The 21763-nt window shown below is 29.7% G+C and overlaps 1 protein-coding gene across 1 annotated transcript; it reads right to left on the bottom strand.

The window, feature by feature from the left end:
* Positions 1-1184: 1184 nt before the first annotated feature.
* On the bottom strand, positions 1185-21357 carry LOC119676688 (GATA-binding factor 2-like). Its single transcript, XM_038087944.1, has 6 exons — positions 21284-21357; positions 21091-21203; positions 20288-20568; positions 18454-19105; positions 1985-2130; positions 1185-1190 (listed from the first exon to the last, which is right to left on the bottom strand). The coding sequence occupies exons 1-6, from the start codon at positions 21355-21357 to the stop codon at positions 1185-1187; spliced, it is 1272 nt and encodes a 423-aa protein (XP_037943872.1).
* Positions 21358-21763: the final 406 nt, after the last annotated feature.

Below are 21763 nucleotides of genomic sequence, written 5' to 3' on the forward strand. Positions count from 1 at the left end.
GTATCTTTTGCTGTGAGTTCCGAAACTTCACACTTGCATTTTTGCAATAAAAATAATTTAACTATGAAATAAAGAAATTTTTCTATAATTATAGAAATTCAATATGAACTACATATTAATTTTATTTTTTATTTTGCACATCATAGTCAGTCAGTCATAGAGAAAATTGTTATGGAATTGTACAGTAGAGTAATATTACTTAACAAAACTCTACTTACGTTGAAATTTAATGTAAATTGTTTTAGATGATACAAAATAAGAAAAAAATGAAGAAAAATTAACAACCAAGTTATTGTTACAAACGTGTTGGTTTAAGGCTAAAACACATAAATTAAAAATTTGCATTGTTCTGTAATCTTTTAAGCTATTGTAAGTACGTAGAGTTGCATTGTAATTTTGTTTCACTAAATTCTCGTATTATTGCAGTTTAAGATGCTGCTGGCAGTTCAATAATTGCGTTTAATTATAATGCAAGCTTAAAAGGCCTTTACAAATTACAATAGCAACAATCATACGAAGGAGAAAAAAATGTTTAATGTTTAATGGCTGAAACGTCCGGCTGTACAAAAAGTTGTCTCCATCGAGAACAATTGGCACAGTACTCTGAACAGTAACAACATTAAATAGACATTGTGGCAATACAAAAATAAAATAAAAAAAAATTTAAAATTAAATTTAATATATAAAGAAATATTGCTGTTAAATTGAATTTCATTTATTGTTCATAACCTTGACCAAATTTGTATATAAGGTTATAAAGGTTAAGGATGGAATTTTGATCATTTTTATTTAAGACTTGGTTTTAACAAATTTTTTTTTTTTGTTACTTTTAAGACTTAAATCATATTTTAAAAATAATTCGAACATCTTACGAATTCTATCAAAAGAAAAAATTACCGCATAATTTCTATAATATATGTTTAAATATTTAAAGCTGAAAGGGACTGTAATTAACATGACGCGAAGAATGTTAAGGAAATTTCATAATATCTTTATCAGTCCAAAACCTGGTAGGATAGTAGGCTGTTATGAGCATTTAAGTAAATATTTTTATTTTCTTTTTTTAAAAAATAAAAAAATAAAAATATAATTCTCATTTCATTTGTTTTTATGCAATTAATATTACTTTTAATGTCAAGTATAGACTTATAAGAATATGTTCACTATCAAGTAACATGATAGTACTACACCTAAAATGAAAGAGATATGTATTAAGTAATTTCTGTAAAAAGAAACAGTTTGTAATACTTATGTATCAAGACCAACGTATTTTACAAGTAACAGTTATAAGTCAATATTCAGTATCTGTATAGTTTTTGGGTATGTACAAGCCTTATAATTCTCATTTGGTTTTTAATTTCACACTTATAAATAAAATTTTAAATGTTGGAAAGATGAATGACTTTAATACAAATGGAATGTTTAAAATTTTTACTGTTAATCCTGAATTAACACGAATAGCAAACGATTATGTTAAGTAAGAAAATTTGTTTATACTGGAATTATAATTTTGATTTAGTTCAATATCAAAATATATGATTTTAATATATGTAAAATGTTAAAAATTTATTTTTTTTTAATTTGTTATGGGATTTGTTAAGAATAGTTTATTTTTTCAAAACATTAGCAAAAAAAAAAAAAGAAATAATAGTACTAATAAGTTGACTGCTTATATATTGCTGAACCTTTTTTTTGTTTCTTACTATTACTATTCATATTTTAATAACTAATAATTTGTGGGGACAGATAATGGTCTAACAATTTTAAATTTCATACTAAGCACAAATTAAAATTATTATTAATTAACAGCAAAAGCGTATACCTATATTGTTTACTACTCAGACTAAGGTTAGTAACCTTACTTAAGGGTGAGTTTTATTTATACGAGTATGTACTCTATTTTTCACTATAATTTTGTTATAAATATGTGTATATATACAATATAAGAGTATGTAAGTATATTGTGTGTTGTAACATGACTTACCAGTCTTCGCTTTGGCTTAATTAATGGTCGATTTTGACCATTCATTTTATAGTATAAACCACAGGCATTGCACAAATAATGACCGGTGCCATCGCGTCGCCACAGAGGAGTTGATGTTGCACCGCAGTTGACACATTCACGACCTTCTGAAATGAATAAGAGAAATGCGTTTATAGTGGTTGGTGGTGGCAGAGAAAGAGAAATATTTATTTAATAGTTACTTAATAATACATAATATTACTATTTATATGAAATTTAATTTTAAAATTTAAAAACATTTTTATGTTAATTATCACATTTATGAACTCTTATTGCTTTAAGCAGTTGAGCTTAACATACAAAAGACGAAATTATTCATTTTCAAAATATTGTTGGCAATAAAAAACGAGTGATACCACAAAAAACAATAACAACAACAACAATACCAATAATGTGAAATACCATTTAAGCCAATTTGCATAATATTTTTATGGTCAATTCTTGTGTTTTTATGGCGATTTGTGAATTTATACAACATACCAAAATTAGTTACTCATAATTTAATTAAATAAAAAATTCACAAAAATGCGTATAACAAAAAAGTATATAAAATTTTATTTTTAAATTTATTTATTACTTTTTTTTCGCTTTATTTTAGCCAAGTTAAATGCATGGGCAAGGGTTTTGTTTGGATCTTTTTATTCTAAAGCGACCAGTCACTCGCTTCTCTGAGCAGAATTGGGCCATAAAAGCAAGTGAGCCGAGCTTAGGTTAGTAAGCAAGTTTGTCGACAACTGAACTGAACTGAATTTTAGTGCAAGAATTTTACTTTTACCACGGCAGTGCAGTTGCAGTTGCAGTTGCAGTGTAGTTGCAGTCTTTAGTCTGAGAAAAGGCAACTGTGTAGAAAATTGTATCTGCAAAATACAGCTGATTCAGTGTTAAAGCGCAGTTGTTAGTAAAAACAAGCTGCAAGTATTTGAACAAAAAAAATCAACTATAAAATTTCACAAAGAATTCAGAAGCTCTACTCTTACTACTTAGCTAACAGTTCGAATAGTCTGAAAAGCAGCAGCTTAAGCCTTAGTTGTTAACTTGGTTAGTACAGCAAATATTGCAGCTTTAAAATAAAACCAAAAATATTCACTAAAACAGAAAAAAAAAACTAAAAGCCAGAACAATTTTAATAAAAATGAGTATGCAAGCAAGCGGAAATGATGGATTCGGTTGCCTTGTCTCAGTTTCTTTTATTTTCATTATATATATACTTTTTTCACTTTTTCACTTTGTCTTTGTTTTTGTAAATATCTTTCGGCGTGCTTAGTTACTTTTTTACATTTTAATTAGGCCTAAAATTTAGTAGCAACCGCAGTTGGTAACCTTTTCTGGTAGTAGCAAAAATGTTTAAAATATGCGTTGGTGTGCTTGAACCGTTGAACTCCCATGGTCTATTGTTCTCCTGCAATGTAATATATAGTAGGTATGGTATATGGAGTGGCATATATACCCATGCTTTGCATAGCACAAAAGACGAGCTACTAACTGTTTCACTATTTACTTAAGTAGTTTTAACTGCTCTTTTCGGCTCAGCCGTATTCATATGGCGACTACTTGATGTTTAGCGCTTAATTGCCGGCTTGTTTTGACTTTTGTTACTAATGTTACCAAATTTTGTTTTAAATATTATTTTTTAAATATTTAAAAATTACGTCTTTTTTAATTTTATTATAATTCTAACGCAATTAGGAATACTAATTTAGACATGAACATTTTGGTTTCTTACTTTTTTAAAGTAAGTTTATGTTTAAGATTTTCCGCAACGTTAGTTTTTGGGAAAATTGAATTTTACTGATTTACGTATATTAAATTGAAAATTTATAGAAATAAAATAACTGACTAAAAAACATAAAATTATAAGATACAAATTAAAAAATCTGTACTCTGATGTAATCTGATACTTTATGCTTTAAATAAATCAATGGTACTATGAGTAGGGATTAGACTAATAAGTTTAAAGAAAAGTGTTCTGATAATTACCTAATACTACGGAAAGCTTCTGTTATTGTTGGATAATGGTGGCACAAGAAGAGATTAGATCAGTACGTTTAAAGAGAAATGTTCTAATAGTCTACACATCGGGAGCCTCGTATCATTGTCTGTTACTTAATACATTAAATAATAAAGCCAATTGTAGTAGAAGTAGAGATAATCTATGCTCTGGGACTAGTCTCTTATGGTGGTAGCAGTCGCGACTCTATCAGCTGGTTTAAGTTTACTAATTGGCTATGCTCCGTAAGCCTCCATTTATCTACGGTAATATAGAAATATTTCAAAGTATTCCAATAGCGATTATATTTATTTGGGATCAGCTAATAGCACAAAAAATCTGCTATAGTTACAGAGCAGTTGTCAAGAAGTGAATATTGATGTGTTCTTATTATTGTTTTAGAAATCCGCGTATGGAATCCATAAAGCAGAAATATGCAAAAAAACAGCACATGGGAAGGGGGGCGATATACAGGGAGAGGTGTTTGAAATGTGTAGAATACAAGAAAAATAGAGTAATGGAGAAGTGAGTGAAAGTGTAGGTGGGGTTCTATTGAAACTATTCTATAGTAAAAAAATCTTTTTAGTTGAATAAGTATCAAACACCGGTTACTAATAGGGACTCAAAAAGTATGCACTACCCTTTTAACATTTACATGTTAAAGTATAGTGTAGTGTTAATATTTATACTATTTAGATTATGTATATATATATATAATCTAAATAATATTTAGATTATATATATATTTAGATTATATATTTATATACGACATAAATTATTATAAAGATATAGGTTATTAGATATTATTAAGAAATCGATAGAGATAGAGAAATTAAATAAATAATATAGTACATCGACTGAAAGCGTTAGTCCATTCTGAATGATGTACTTATGAAATAAATGCGTATATTTCAGAACCAATACTTACAGAAGAGTAACTATAGATATTTTATTAATAAAAAATAATAGGGATGATTAACTTCTCCTGTTCTTTATAAAATAATTAGTCTTAATGTTTATTTGTTTAAAATTGGTTTAAAAGGACTAAAAGGCTATCCACTTTGAGCCCAATTTTGATTTTATTTATAATGTTGCGAAAGTTCGTATATTATGAAATTATATGGATTGTATCTAGGTAGTATGCTGACGGATAATTATTAGTTAAGCAATGCTAATAGAAGATTTAGAAAGTCATTGCTTTGTTATTGTTCAGAGTATAATTAACATAGATACTAGAAAAGAAGAAGAAAATGCTTTACATCTGCTTTGTCAGCAACGAAGATACTAGGTCCTTACTTTTCAAAGAAACCTATTCAGTTACAAAACATAACTTGTCTAACATTTAATTAAACGTTTAAAATCTTCACCAAATAATGGAGATTTTAGTAAGATTGATAGAACATAGAGTAGGATAAAATACGTTTCTGCTTAATTTAAAAATTTGAAATTTTATTTTTCATTATTTTACTTTTTCTTTTATTTTAAAATAAATTTATTAAGATTAATTATCTAACCCCTAATTATTGTAATAATTTTACTTGTCGTTGCATTGAATAGTATTCTATATATATCATATGAAATACTTTCGTTGACATATTTATGTCTATTCGCTGTCACTATTGTGGCTCTGTTAAAAACATTCCTGTTAGTAATTTCTACATGACTTGCCAATGTAAACGCATTCCTGTCCACTGTCTCCTGACCAGTTGTAATTAAACATTTTATATGTTGACAAAATTCATACAAAAGGCCTTCCATTATATTGAAATCCCTTTTTAGTTACTATTATTAATATTTTTCTTTTTTATGATAATTTTCATAGCTGTAAAAAATTCACTTTCGAGTTTTTTTATTCGAATTTCTTTTTTATTATATGGGACATAATAGGTTTTTAACAGATTTTCGTGGAAATCTTCAATTTGGTTTTATGTGCACATTTTGAATTCCTTCATTAATTTTTTTTTGTTCACATTTATTTTCATTTTTGTGAGCTTTCAGGGAAATTAAATTAAACGTTCTGCGTGTCTCTAAATATTTGAGGCGTGTATCTACTGCTACGTACCACATAGGCTAGTATCTGATAGTACGTGTAAGTCTGTCTATGTCAGTCTGTCTGTATGTTGCCTGCAATATTAGTATTTCCTATTTTTCTTATGGTTAGTGTTGTTGTTTTAAGGATAGTTTAATAAACAGTTCATTTGTTTTAGTTGTGGCTACAATTTTTTTAATGTTTCTCTAAAGATTTGTTAACATTTTCAACATAACCAAACTTTTTGACATTTTTAATTGCGTACATTTTATTACCATTTTTTTTGGTCTTGATTGTGAAGTACCTTTTATTTCGCTGAAGTGTGTCAGTTACATGCAAATGAAAAATTATATATAAAAAAAATTAATTATTTTATTTTCACTGATAATTTCATTGTTCTGCTGTGATAATATTTGTGCTCTTGTCTTGATAAGTGTTCGTTTTGTTGGCTTTTATCATTATCATTTTGTGTGGTATTTTGATTTTTAGTGCTATTTTGTTATGCTTGTTTTATATCTTGTAATGAATATGTAACTTGTTTAATTACAAGTTTTTATTTTCGTTTTTTTTTTGTTTTTTGCTATAGCAAAGATAGTGATATTTATCTTTAAGAATATTTTTTTCAAAAAAAAATATAAAGTTTATTTTTTTAAAAGCAACATAGTTTTTGTCAAAAATGAAGCTAAGAGCATAAAGTACAATATAATTAAATATATTTTTTGAAGTCAATTTTGACCGAAAAAGACTATTTTACTACTTATAATAAGACGTTTCTTACAGAAATTATTTTCCTATTCCTATTTATATTTATATATTTATATTTTTTCTTTGAGTGCTGTTAGCTGGTATTTTTATTTCATTTCAATGAATTCTTCAATTTCTTTGAAGTGCAAATAGCTGATACTTAGGCTATTATTTATTTCTATAAAGGTATATATGTGTAAAGGAAAGCGATTCACATTATAATATGAATTCATTAGATAGTATAAGTCATTTGGATTGTATGGTGTATTTGAAATATATAGAATATAAACAACATATCTAACCTAATAGAACAACCTAATATCAACAACCTATAGTTGTGCTTAAAGGTATATAATGTTTTCATTTCTCTAATTTTTTTTATTATTAATTTTTGGATTTTAATTATTTGTAATTCGACTATAAATATATGCGAGCAAATTTTAATTTTCAATACATTTTTTTATATAAAATTTTTTGAACATTTTTTGTGATTAAAATCTTCATAGTTTATAAAAATAGTATCACCGTCATTTTGATAATACATATTTTATTTTTTTAGTTATTGTTATTTTAATTTTTACAGGTCAGATCAGAGGTCAATTGTGGAAAGATAGTCAACTCCTACAAATTCCTTTATGACTTTGTTGAGTTATATAAAGCTCACTTAGCTTTGGTGTTCTCCAACCTAACGTTACTTGACCTATTTCAATATTTAGGAACTATTCGCATTATCTATTCAATCACTGTTTTTCAAAACACAAGTCTGAGTAGATTATGACTCTATATTATGAAATTCTACGAACTGACGGGTTTAGCCGATATTACAAATATGGTTGTTTAAATAAATTAACTGAAGAAATATTCATATAGTTATAATTTATATAATAATATTATTTAAGAATTTAATATCAATCATACAATAATATGAATTTATAATATTATAACTATGAATTTAAGCTTAATACTAAGGACCATGTGTATTATAGTGATCTGTCAGCTTTTTAAAGTATAATTATAATATTATTTATTAACCACACAGTTTGGTTTTAGAACAAACCTGTTGGTTACTGTCATATATGTTCTTAAAACTTCTCTATTAAGATGTGAATAAAATTGGAAGATGTGCCGGCATCGAAACTATGTAATTAACCTCATTGATTTCATTTTTCTCTGCTCATTTAAAGTGCACTTTTGTTGATATATCTATATATTAAATCAAAATAAATATAAATCCTATAATCTACCGTAAATGCCAATTAGCTTCACCTAAAATATAACACTTTCTAAAACTCTTAAGCACACCCAATACAGCTTTTAAAACTTCTTGTTAAGTGCGTCAAATCCAATTAAGCAATTTAACTTAATTTAAACAAACTAATAAACTATAAAATGACTTATAACATATATAAATATGTATATGTACGAATATGAAAAGTCATATACTATACTTAAGAAACCAAACAAAACACACTTTCGCTTAATTTTGTATGTTCCCTCTCGGCTACCAAAAAACACTGCTGCACGCTGTAAAATTGTAGCTGGCCAAAAATTATAGACTCCTAATGAAACTGGTAACTCCCCGAAAAATTAAATATGCATAAATTTTAATTGCGGTGCTAAAGTAGCGCAGTACATGGACACATTCATAACTACAACTCGATATGCCATATATGCATATCTGAGAAGGAATATAAACGCTTAAATATACTGAATTCGTACTCGTATAACTTTGAACTCATGCGAAATATAAATATTTTGTTTTTGGTTTATAATTCTTTAATTTTTATTTATTTTTTTTTTTCCTTTTTGAAATTTATTATTTTAACATAAACTTTTATTTTGCCACTGTTTAAATATATTATTATTTTATTTTATTGCAAAGTATCTAGTTTCTTTGTTGCTATTATGTTTCCAGAATGAAACTTGATTTTATCTGCAAATTAATGTTTGCTTTTTTTTATTTATTTTAAATGGTATTACTTAATATTCATATAAAGATACTTTGAAGTACTTATATTGAAAAAAATGTGTAATTATACAGTAGCAATTTAAATTAATTAACATTTTAATAATTTTAAAAGTTGTCATAAGAAACATAATTCTACAAGGACAGCAGAATTTTTTTATTCTTATTTTTTTTTTGTTGCTATGAGGGAGAGTAAAAGTATCTTTTTTTAACAAAACAGTACGTAAACTTGAGGAAAATTTGTTATGTTGTTGAGTCATGTAGAATCTAAGATTAAATAAAATATCTTTCAAATGTTATACGCGTTTATATATGTTTTTACCAAACTTGTTATTATTTAATTATGGTACGCAGTAGAAAAACTCAGATAGTAGGATAATTTCAAATTTAAAAACTACTGTGTGAAAAGTAAAGTTGAAAGACGAGCTAAGAGATCTATAAACTCATTTCAAGCACTCTCAAATAAACTGCTCACATTGAAGAGGGAAAATATTGAAATTCTTATAAAGTTACGTCTGACGTCTACATACTAAATAACGTTGAATGAAATAGCGCTGTATAATGATCATAGGAATTTATCTTACAATTATAATAACATATACATATACAGGATCCACATCAACTTAAAACAGGCTCAAGTTCGTCTTATAGAGCTTGTGTTAAGACTGCAGACTGAGGTCTCAATCCATTGCTGCTTTTGTAAAAAGGATACTAAGACAATTATTTACTCCTCTTTACAATATTATCATATATTCCTTTTTGCTTGATTAGATGAAATCTGACTTTTTTCTTTTGCTTCTTCTTTTTTTAAGAGGCCATCAAGATCTATGGCCTCTTATTTGACTATCTCCACTTGATACTCAAAGTTTGGAGTAGATAGTTTCCATTCATGTCTAAGTATCAAGTAGGATATATTTTCATTAGCCTTTTATGCTGTAAGAGATCTATTTCTACTATGCTAATTTTTACTGGAGCTTTTTTTTGTTTCAATATTCTTATTCTTTATCACTTCTTCATTATACAAATATCATTATACAAATTCTTTCTATACATTCCTCATATTTGTTTCATACCAAATTCTTTAGTGAAATTGTGTTATATTAATGTTTTTTAAGTGCAATTAGCTGGCTATGTTTTTGTTATTTTAATGATTTTGTTTATAAGTGCAGTACCAGCTACTTCAAACGTTACGAGTGAACTCTTTCAGCTCAACTTTGATTGTTTTGACTGTGCTTTAGCTGTTTTTTGTTGTATCATTGGTGCCATTATGATGCAGTTAGCTGTCACTTCAATCTTTAGGGCGAGATCCTCAACTTAACTTTGGTTGTCGGATAATATTTTTATTTTAAGCGAATTACTTGGTTGTGTGCATAACATGGGATTTGTTTCGTAATTGTGACTCACTTATAAATTATTAAAGTATTGTTTTTTTAATAAATATCTTCCTTTAGATTTTTTTAATAAAGTGCTTAAGCGTAGTTTTTTACAAATTTAATTTTTAGTTTTCTGAGTCCTTTCGCTTCTTCTTCGCTTGGGTCCCCTATTTTTTTGCTCAAATTGCAATTTATGAACTTCCTTTTTTGTGTCAACAAAAAAGATATGCGCCAAGGCGCAAAGTAGTTAATTCCGAAGTATTTGCTGTGCCTGCTGTTATGCAGCAGCGGATTTCGGTCTGGATTCGTATTGGCGCTTCGCAGGCCATAATTTAAGAGTAGCTACCACTAAATGAGGCGCACACATGTCAACAGTTTATTTTGATATGTTGAATATTTTTTTTAGTTTTGAAAAATACTTCCAATATTTTTTTTTTAACCAGAAAATAAGAAATCAACAGAAAGTAGAAGAAAAATTTTGGTAACGCCTAAGCTTAAGCGGTTTTGTTGTGCGTTTAAGCCGAGGCTTATTTAGCATAAATTTGGGCTTATCAAATATACAGAAAATATTAATAAAGGTGAAAACCACAATAGTAACACTTCCAACAATAAAAATTAAACAATAATTGTTTGCTGTTAACAAGTTGACAGTGTTTTGCTATGTAATTTGTTTAAACCTAAACCCAAAGCTTCAATAAAACAACAACAATAACTGAGTTAATATATTTCCATTTAAGTTGAGCTGGCTTAAGTGAGCAGTTTCCAGTGAACTGAGCCACACACTCGAGCTACTCTGGCAATTTGGTTGACTTGGTACGTACAGCGTGGACCGCTAATAAATCACCGAGTTAATGATGTTTATACCTTGTCTCTTCACTATTCCGCTCTTCAGCACCGCTATTTCTGAATTTATCTTTTATTTATTAAGAATTTCATATGACCACGCGTGTTGAGTCTCCAAGTTGACCTTTTCCACACAGCATACTGTGCGCTTCTGCCGATTAGCTGCTTCAGCGATGTTTGTGCAGAGCGTGAATTCTTATTAATATGGTACATAAACACATCTCTGTGATGTGTACCAATATAGGTGTAACTCAGTGTAGATCCTTTATTACTCAGTGTGCATTTTATGACCATTAAGGGTTTTGTCTGTTTTTGTTTCAGAATTTTTTGTTTTGATTTCAATTTGCCTTTCGGGTTATTGTTCTTGGCCATAAAGACGGCGACATTTATTTGTGGGCAGTGCATCATGTACTATGACAGTTTTTACTTTTTATAAGGTTTCTCCTATTTTTAATTTCATATAAGCCAGTTTTTTATGTTCTGTTCTTACATTTTTTTCTTCTTATATTTCTATGATTTAGTAGTTATAACTGTTTTTTTGAGTTCTGGTCCACGGCTGTGTGTCTGCATTATTTCTTGGAAATTTGTGCACACTTCGGTATTTTGGTTTAATTTTTTTTCATCTTTTCATGTGGTTTTGACATTGAGAATCTATGAACCTGTTCGTAGGGTCTTGCATTTTGGGCTTCGTCGTCTGGCTAACAGCACTTGGCAATGCTGTAATATTGTAGCGTCTTATTTTGATTTGACATTTGGCGTCTGCAGGTATAATTGATAAGAATTTATGTCCATTTATCTCACTGTTTTATTTCTTGATAATTACAAGGAATTTTATGCACTTCTTCCTTGTGACTTTTTCTTGAAATGATGAGCAAATGATCTTATATTTGGATTATTAGAGATTTTACGGTATGTTAGCTACGAAAATGAGTTCATGGAAAATATATTTAATTGGCATATAATTATTACAGATGATTTATTTGAAATTTGTTAAGTCGCATTACTTGGTTTAGTTTAGAAATTTAATCGCACTTTTATTCAAATATATTGGCTTTTAGGTAAACAAAAAGATAGTAGTACAGAACATAGCTTTGGAGTGACATTGAATGGGACTGTACTAAGTGTCTCGTGCTTTAACCGAACAGAACCTAAGTCAAGGGAACCACTTAAACTATAGTAGGTCTTTCGTGCTACAATTAACTATAATTGAGTTTAAATGAACAGAAGGTACTCAACAGAAATGAAGGGGATCAATTAGACTATAGTCGGTCTATTGTGCTACAATTAACTATAACCGGATGCTGAAACTATGTCCCATTTGGCTATTTTTAACAATTGGTAGCTGTTTTGTCTATTTATCAATCTATTAATATTATGTCTTAAAGGAACCTTTTTTTAAATTTTTATATAATTTTATAAAGTTACTTTTGTAACCTATCCAAAATCACTTAAAAATAGTTGAGTTGTGTGAAGGTGTTCTATGATCAATGGGTCATATGACAAAGAGCTTATATTTCTATCAATGGAAGACCAATAGATCGTCAAAATAAGTGATTTAATTAGCATTCTGGATGAATATTTTTAATACATACTGTAATTGGGTTAAAAGTTAATTATAACTTGGTTATAATAAACAGTGTACTTAAGCAACTTATAATTGACTAATTATAATATTTATGCAGATTGCTAGCAAAATAACTTAATCCGGTGATCGATCGATATACCTGTCAACGTTAGTCATTAATTAATTAATATTATAACTGGTAAGCACAATTTCGAAAATGGATATATATTTAATAAACATATAATTTTAAATTTTATACCAGTTAAGCTGAAACAAATATGACTGTAGATTATATTAAATGATTAATCATTTTGTAATAAATATTATTAAATTATGTAGTGTAATAGTCACATCTTGAAAAATTTAAATATACATGTATAAATATATTTAAATTTTTGGTTTGATTTTAAATTTGTTATCAAATCACAATTTAGACCAATTTTTATACCAAACATAGCACATTTTCAACTACAAAATATTTATATAATATGTTTTCTTTTTTATTTCTTTACATATATACACTATCTTATGTATACATATATATATGTTTACATATTATATATAACCAAATAAAAAATTAATTCATTAGACACAAGAACACAGTGTTTTGCTGGTGAACAAGACAAAAGACACATGATGTGAGTAAATATTTTTGTTTATATAATATAATTAATTAAAAAAATATTAAACAAAAATTTTTACAAAATCAATAAAAATGTATATTTTTAAAAAAATATAAAGGATCTTTAAAAAGCGTAAAAATATTTACAATAAACCATGCAAAAAATTTTATTAAAAAATCTATAAAAACCAAAAACAAAGAAATATTACAAAAACAAATAATGAAAAAGAAAAACTATAACAAAAGTTAAAGTCAAATACCACCAAGAAATGGTTTTGAGCTCATAAAATTCCTAACAAAATCACAAGCGCCCTTTTAAGCGCATTTTTAAGCGCTGTCAAAAGTGCACAAAACAATGGACAGCTCAGCCTCAATGGATGCTTACCCATATCAATTACTTAAACTTAAACCGCAAAAAAAATATATATATTCGTTCTACGTTTCTTCTTCTTTTTTTTCGATTTCAGTTTATTTTCACCTGACAAACGGCAAAATATAAGCCAATCAATTTAATGCTGGCAAAAGAGTACATTGCTAACAAAACCTTAATGCAATCATTATAAGCCACAAAAAGCTTAAAAACCAATATTAACCAAAAGAATAGAAAAAAAAATTCAAAAAAAAATGCAATCAACAGCACAATATTGCTACAAAACAGCAGTAGCAAGCACCATCACCACCAATAACAACAACAATAACAATAGCAACAACAGGAACAACAACAAGCAGTAACAATAAAATATAGCACACAAATGCAATTCATATCTGAAGCAGTATGTTTAGTGTATCTCACAAATGTATCTGCAACTTGCAGTAACAACACATGTTCTTGCGCCTCAGAAACTTATCGCACAACGATAAGCTATTGATAAAGAATGAGCCTTTGCATGTGTACGACAATAATAACAGAATAACTGAAAACACCCTGTAAGAACATAAAACCTGCAATGAAGTCACAGTCTGAGTTTTTATGGTACAACAAAAAAGGTTCAAATCAGAGACAATTGCAGACTTCGCAGAAAAAAATTTCAGTTGAAAAAGATACTGAACATGAAGTAAAAATACAACAAAAAAAAAACAAAATAAAATAAAATAAAATGAACTGTCACCCAAATAATAAAATAAATGCTTGGCAGCAGGCAATTCTTATAAGTCACTTGACTTGTGTTGCCTCTACAGTCTGTGGTTTTTTCTTATATTCAATTTGAATCCGTTTACGGATTCACATGAAAACGTTTTGTATCTGCTCATGAATACAGTATGTATGAGTCTGCTGTAGGCCGGTGAAGAAATATACATTTTATTACTTGGCAGCAGTAGGTGATTTTGGTAGTAATATTTGCTTAATTTTCATGATCATTGTCAACATTTTCAAAGCAATTTAACCAACGTTGCAACATTTTGTCAAATGTAAATTTTATGCTTAAGATTTTTTATTTTTTTAATTGTTCAAAGTATTTAACTAAATATTTTTAATTTTTTTAATAAATTTTTAAATAATTAATTTTTTTTATTATATTTTTGTTACTTTTAACTAACTTGCATGGGGTATTAATCAACAGTAGACTCAAGCAACAAACGTGCCAACATAACTTATGTTAAATAGCAGCTCTGCACATTGTCTTAACAGAATCATTAACAGATATTTTAACAACATTGAAAACGGATACTATGACAGCTAATAATTAATATATTTTAATATTTCTTTAAAATATTAATTTGTTAAATATGATTGATTCATTTTATTTAAATTAATATTTTTTATATAATTTTTTAAAACATGCTTTGTGCATTTCAAGATTTTTACACTAAATTGTGCTGCTCTATGTAAGCTATACTGGGTGCAAATTAAACACTTGTGCATTGACTTATTGAAGAAGAATATAACAAAAAAATATATAAAAATCCAAAACTAAAAACTTTAAACTAATGTGCATATACACCCTACATACACAAACAAAGGTAGGCATATTCATATACAATACCATATATAATAAAAGTAACGTTTCTATTATAAATTAAAAAAAAGTATATATTTTCTTTTTTATATCTTACATATTAAAAAGATACTCGTACTTGAACAATGTACTGGGTTGAGATACAAGTGTGCTACTATGCTAATATGCGGAAATTTAATATGCGCATCAAACTCTTTAGCGGCTTCGTTCATTTCTTCTTCACTGCAGAAGACCCGTATATTTTTGTTAAGTTAATTTTTTTTATTTTTGCAACTTTTCTGCGAAAATTTTATTTATTTCTCATGATATTTGCAAAATAATTCAGTCGCACGTACAATAATTTTAACAAGGAAGTAACAAGAAAAGTCGAAGGCGAAGCCACAGTTCCAGTCGCAGTCGAAGCTGAGGTAGTGGCAAATAATTCATTGCATTTGTTTTATATGCGAAATTGCAGTTTCAATAAATCATTTTGTTGTATCTTTTCTTTCCAACTCTGTCTGGTAGAGAATATGTGCGAAAAGACAAATGGTTTTGGTGAGGAAAGTTTTATGGAAAGGCATTTGAATAGTAAATTCTTAGGAGATTTTCATAAAGGCATGTGAGACATTTGGAATATGTTAGTCAATTTCTTTAATTAAATTTCTTATTTGGAGCACTAACACTGATTAGTCACTGTTACTTGTTTTCATAATTTTTTTTAATAAAAACTGCTTATAAATTATATTATAAGATATAAAATCGTACGAATACGAATAAAATAGGTGAATAAAACATGTTAGGGCTCCTAGTTTTCCTAGTTTTTCCATTTCTAAAAAGAGATTGTTTCTATAGAATTTGCTTTCACTTTCTCCTCGTCCATTATTTTCTTATTAGCTTGTAGAATTTGCTTTAACTTTCTCCTCCTTTTTTATTCAACTTATCAAATCATTATCTAAATAAGGAAGGATTCTTCTAGCTTTTTTAATTGAAACACTGATATTGATTAGTTATTGCTACTTGTTTTTATAATTTTTGGGAGCAGAAATTTCTTATAGATCATATTTGACAGACTTATCATAACAGACTTAAGATAACAGAAAAGAAGTTATTGGGACTCTTTAAAAATAGTTTTTCTAGATTTTAAAGGAATTTTTCTTGAAAAGTTTGGCTTTTCTTCTTTCATCAAATATTTTCATAGAAAAGGAAGCTTTTTAGCTTGACACCTGCATCTTGCTTAACCGCATGTAACAGTGTCAATATTAGTATTTTCCCCTTACTTTCTATAGCCTAACCGTCAACATTCATAACTTTTGCAACCCGTTGTGGACCAATACTAGAATCTCTTTCTAAGCTTACTTGAAACTTTACATTATATTGCTTATCTATATGAAGAAGGTGTGGATCAATGTCAGTACTTTTCTCTTAGTTTACTATAACACATCCATCCTCATTCTTAACTATAACAGTTCAGTTCGAACTAATACCACTACCTCCTTTTAAGTTTACTCTAAGCCTTACATCATCATTCTTAACTATTGCAACTCAGTGTGAGTCAGTTATTCACAGCAATCCGGTGCGGTCTAATACTACAATCTATTTTTTAGTTTACTCTAACCCTTACATCATTATTCTTAACTATTGCAACCCGGTGTGAGTTAGAGCTTCTTCACAGCAATCCGGTACGGCCTAATATTACTATCTTTTTTTTTAGATTTTTCTAGCCCTCACATCATCACTCTTAACTATTACAACCCGGCGTGAATTACAGCTTTTTCACAGCAATCCGGTGCGGACTAATACTACTATATCTTTTTTAGTTCACTCTAACTCTCACATCATCATTCTGAACTATTGCAACCCGGTGTGAGTCAGAGCTTCTTCACAGTCTTTCTTCAGTACAAAGGAGTATTTTCTTAATTCTTTATTTTCTTATATTCATAATTCTTAAATAGGTTTTTACTGCATCCAGCCATCGATTCCTAGCTCTTCTTCTATCCCTCATAGTTATTTGGTATATTTTTATTTATATATGAAACATTAATATTAATTAATCGTGGAAATTAACGTATCAACAATGCGTTAAGTGCACTTCGTCTTCGACTTGAAATTGCATCATTAACTCTCCTTGCAAGTTAATTGAATTTTAAATAATCTTTAAGATACAAAATTATACAAATTTCACGTTGGGGAAGTCGAAAATTTCTACCTCAAAAGAAAAGTCATTGGCATCTGCAAGTACTACGAACGCACCTTGTCTCTCTACCATTGGATGTGAGCAAAATGTAATGCCACAAACAAACGGCCGATTTCTTCATAACGCGATACTTGAAGAAAAAGTAGAAGTTGTAAATGAAATGAAATTAATGTATTTCACTAAGCACGCATGCGCGCAGCAAAAGTCAACGCTGAACCGGTGGATACTGCCCCTGCAACACCGCAGAGTAAAGCAGGTGCATTGGCACTTCCGCGCCAGCGCGCATGTCAGATGCAAAATTATTAAAAACACAACACTGGAAAAAAAAACAGCAATAAATAAAAACAAAATTCAAAAAACAAATAAGCAAGCAAGGAGGAGAAATGAAAGAAACAGCGAAAAATTAACCACAACAACAACAACAACTTAGCAGATTTAGTTGTTGTAAGCGTAAGTATAACAATGACAAGTTGCAATGTCAAGACGTTGACGCATACGTGTATGCAAAAGAGTTTGTCGTGTGAATTTATGTCAGCGAATTATGCGAACGACGGACGGGGGAGTGTAATTACGAATATTGAAGACGTTGGGGAGAGAAATTGTAGTGACTTCACGATGGTTCGCACGGATTTTTTTCTTAACATGAATTCTCATCAAATTTGCGTTGAATTGCGTTGAAGTATTGACGACAGACGACGCACTTAAACGTGGCTTTGAATAAAGACGATAACATATCAGCCTAGGGTTGCATTTTAAGCGCAGTGTATGGAACAAACTTAAGGGCTTCGATCATGTTTAAGTATCAAAAATAACCTAAACAGCATTGACTTAACTTATAGACTTAAGAGTTTGTTTTAGGCTTCAAAGTCATACAAATTTCCCAATTCCCACGAACTTAAATTAATCATTTTTTTTTTACAAATTAAACAAAAATTACTATATAAATTGAAATCAAATATGTGCTTTAAGTGCATTAAAATAATCACAAATAAATATTTCAATAATTTTAAATAATAATAACTTAAAATAATTACAGAAAAATAATACATATATATATATAAAACAATGAGTACACACATTTTAGGTGTAACATCTAAACAAAAAAAATAGTGTTAGTATTCACCCACACCATTACATTAAAATAGAATGCGTCAAATTTTGTCTTGCTTACCAGCACTAGTCCTTGGTTTCGTTCTCGCCGGTTTCACATCGACTACACTGTTTTGACTGTTGCCACCGATACCACCTAAACCACCCGAACTTCCCACACCGTGATGACCATGATGGCCACCACCGGACATACTGTGTCGTACTGCAGCCGCAGCTGCAGCGGAGGAACTTTGAAACATACCAGCTGCAGCAGCAGCGGCCGCTTGATGATGCGCTGCCGCCGCGCTAGCATGATGATGTACCGCATATGAGGCGTATGAACCGTCATAGCCACCGCCAGTGCTGCTGCTACCCGTGCTGCCAGCAACACCGGAAACACCAGCACAACCACCTAAATTACCCAGACTATTCGCATAATGCGCTTGCGCTGTGTTGTCAAATAGGCCGCCACTGCCGTTAAGCGCTGAATTTGTATTGCCGGCATTATTGTTGTTATTTTGTGCATTGTGATTATTTGTTGTATTATTGTTATTGTTGTTATTTGTATTATTAGTACCTTCACGTTGTTTCGGCGCCGACGACTGTTGACTGCCATTGTGTGAACCGCTACTGCCATTTTGTATTGTGGGTTTTATGTCCAACGCACAACTTGCATCTGATAGTGAGGTAGCGCCACTAACTTGTGCTTGATGCATGAAGGCATTTACAACGGCCTGCAATTCAAAAAAAAAAAAATTATAAATTTAAAAATTATTAAGTCAAATGTGAAATGTAATATTAGTTTACTGCTCTCTTTAGTATATGAGTATATTCGGATTCTTGTAATTTCATTACTTTTCTTAAGTTCTGCGCTACAAAGTAGTAATACTTTGATTAGATAGATGTTTTTTTTTTTAAATTATATGTACTAGTTAACCTTAAGAAAGCTTTCCTTTTTTTATAAACAACTTTTCCATTATAAAATTAACTAAGAATTTATGGTACAACCCTATATTACCATATGCAATGGTGTATCACCATCTATAAGATCTGTGTTATATGTGGTTAGAGTCATCTATAGCTAGTTCTGTTCAGTGAAATCCATACGAAGGTATACTTATCTCTACAGACAGTCACTTACGGTAACCCGGATAGGTTGAGTCTGTTGATAAATCTTACAATATCTGTTGGATAAAAATATCAACTTTTTCGATTTAGCGGGAGCCATGTGGAGGCACTAAAAGTGTATTTATCTCTAGAGAGAGTCACTTGCAATAACCTGGACAGGTTAAGTCTGTTGATGAATCGTACAATATCTGTTGAATGAAAATATTAACTAGTTCAAATTAGCGGAAACTATATAGTGGTACTAAGCATATGTTTGATACCAGTCGTGTTAAACTAGCTGAGGTTGTTAAGAGTATCTCACAAGTTTAAGATCAATATTCAGATCAGGTGCATAATTCCGAAACCACATCACTTTTATTTATTTTGATTTATGTATAGTTTATTTAACAAATTGTGCAAATAGGTTTTTCATAAAAAAATCTCCGGCTACTGGTATGAATAACTTCAGCATTAAATTTAAATACGTACGTATTTATTTAGTTTTTAAATATAGATCATATTTGAACTGAATACGGATTACTGTTCTATTATAAAGTTTGAGTTAAAATTTTTTAGTTATTGTATATAAGTAATCATACTGTCTTACTACTTGTATTTTTCTGTTATTGCTATAAAATTATTAATATGTATCCTTATTATTAAATGAAATTATTTATATGCTTCCTTAATTTGCATAAAAGTAACCAATCTTAATCTTCCCCCAATTTAAAACAATAAACATAATTCACCGAAAAATCTTTGTGTTCTTGCAAATATTTTCTTCCTTTCTCAACAAAACATTCATTTACCTGATATTCCGATGGACCGGTTTGTACTGAATCGGGTGTTGAATCCTTTGGCGGTGTTGGTGGGAACGGAAATGAATGTTGGCCCGTTGTCGTTTGATGACTTTGGCCAATCTGTCCGACCTTATGGTCAACTTGCGGATCTTGAGGGCATGCAAACGGACTACCCCATGGGCTGGCAGGCGCAAATGATTTATGTTCGCTGGTAAGCCATGAACTCAGGGGCGGATGAAAGTGGGGCCGACACACTTGAGGTGATGTATGCGATGATGCCATACGGGATGCTGCAATAAACCAAAAAAAAAAAAACAAAATAAACTTTTATTAACAAAATTGCCAAATTTAATAAAATAAAAAATTTATATAAATTACTGATAATCGAAAGTATTAAATCAATTATGTGCAATATTTATATACAAAATTTGTAGTTGCTGCAGTTGTTGTTACACTTTTTCGGTTGAAAATTGTAAAGTCAAGTACGCCGATAAAAGAATTGAGACCAGAAGCGATAAAATTTATAATAAATGAGCGTTTAAGTAAACCAAAAAAAAAAAAAAAAACTCTAAAAGCAGCAAAAACATTGAACGAAAAAAACAGTGAGTGTTATAATTTATAGCCACCGAGCAGCGGTTGACGCAATGCACCGCACCACTCGATATAGTAAATGCAGCAGGGAAAGTATGCGTAATGCAAGAGCACCGCAAGCACACCTATTTTAGGGGCTTTGCAGAACTTCAGTTGGCAGTGGCAGGGGATGCCGCTTTGACTTACTATTGAACGTGTATGTGTAGGAAAATTGATCGCACCACACAACTCAAATCCGCCTAAAGCTTCTGTATCTGCATTCTGTGCATTGTATTCCGTACTGCTTTGCTGGGAGAGGACTTCAATTGAGTCTGTTTTCGCATTGTTTGTTTCCCTTTTTAAGTTGCAATTTAGCGCATTTATTTTGCATACAACAGCGGCAACTGCTGCTTTCAGCTGAGACAATTGCTTTACTTGTCGGCGCTACTTGTACGTACCGCTTCATGTACGGTTGCCGTTTCGAGTCGTTGCCGTACTTGTATTGTCATAAATTGTTTAATTTGTATCATAAACAATCGCGTTAAACTTTATCCTTAAGCGAAAAATATCGATCATGGCACAGCGCTTAAGTCATACAGATCCGATCGATTGATCTCGAGTACGATAGTTTTGTAAAACCGTCAGAGATAATATTTTGTCCTCGCTTAGCTTTTAGCTTCTTGGCTATAAACTTTTATTTAGGCTTAAGAATTACTTTTTTTGTGATTTGCTTTTGTTGTTTTAAAGTACGGATTGTGTTGTTGTTTCATAGGGAAAAACAAAGTGTAACCTAATGTTATAAAGTATATAATTTAGCGGACACCAAGTGAGATTTATGTGTTTAAAGTTATTGGATTTGGGCGAAAATCTCAAAATAATCGTAAAAACCGAAGTCAAGGCACAAACAGAGTTAAA

This window comes from Teleopsis dalmanni, chromosome 2 (assembly GCF_002237135.1).
Source record: "Teleopsis dalmanni isolate 2A chromosome 2, ASM223713v2, whole genome shotgun sequence".
In the NCBI taxonomy this organism is placed as follows: Eukaryota; Metazoa; Arthropoda; class Insecta; order Diptera; family Diopsidae; genus Teleopsis; species Teleopsis dalmanni.

Coding starts and splice junctions, on each gene's coding strand:
- LOC119676688 (XM_038087944.1), bottom strand. CDS start 21,357: ATGACAATACAAGTACGGCAACGACTCGAAACGGCAACCGTACATGAA. Junction 20,569..21,090: donor AGGCGGATTTGAGTTGTGTG/GTGCGATCAATT, acceptor GGTTTATTGCAG/CATCCCGTATGGCATCATCG. Junction 2,131..18,453: donor GAAACCAAGGACTAGTGCTG/GTAAGCAAGACA, acceptor TATTCATTTCAG/AAGGTCGTGAATGTGTCAAC.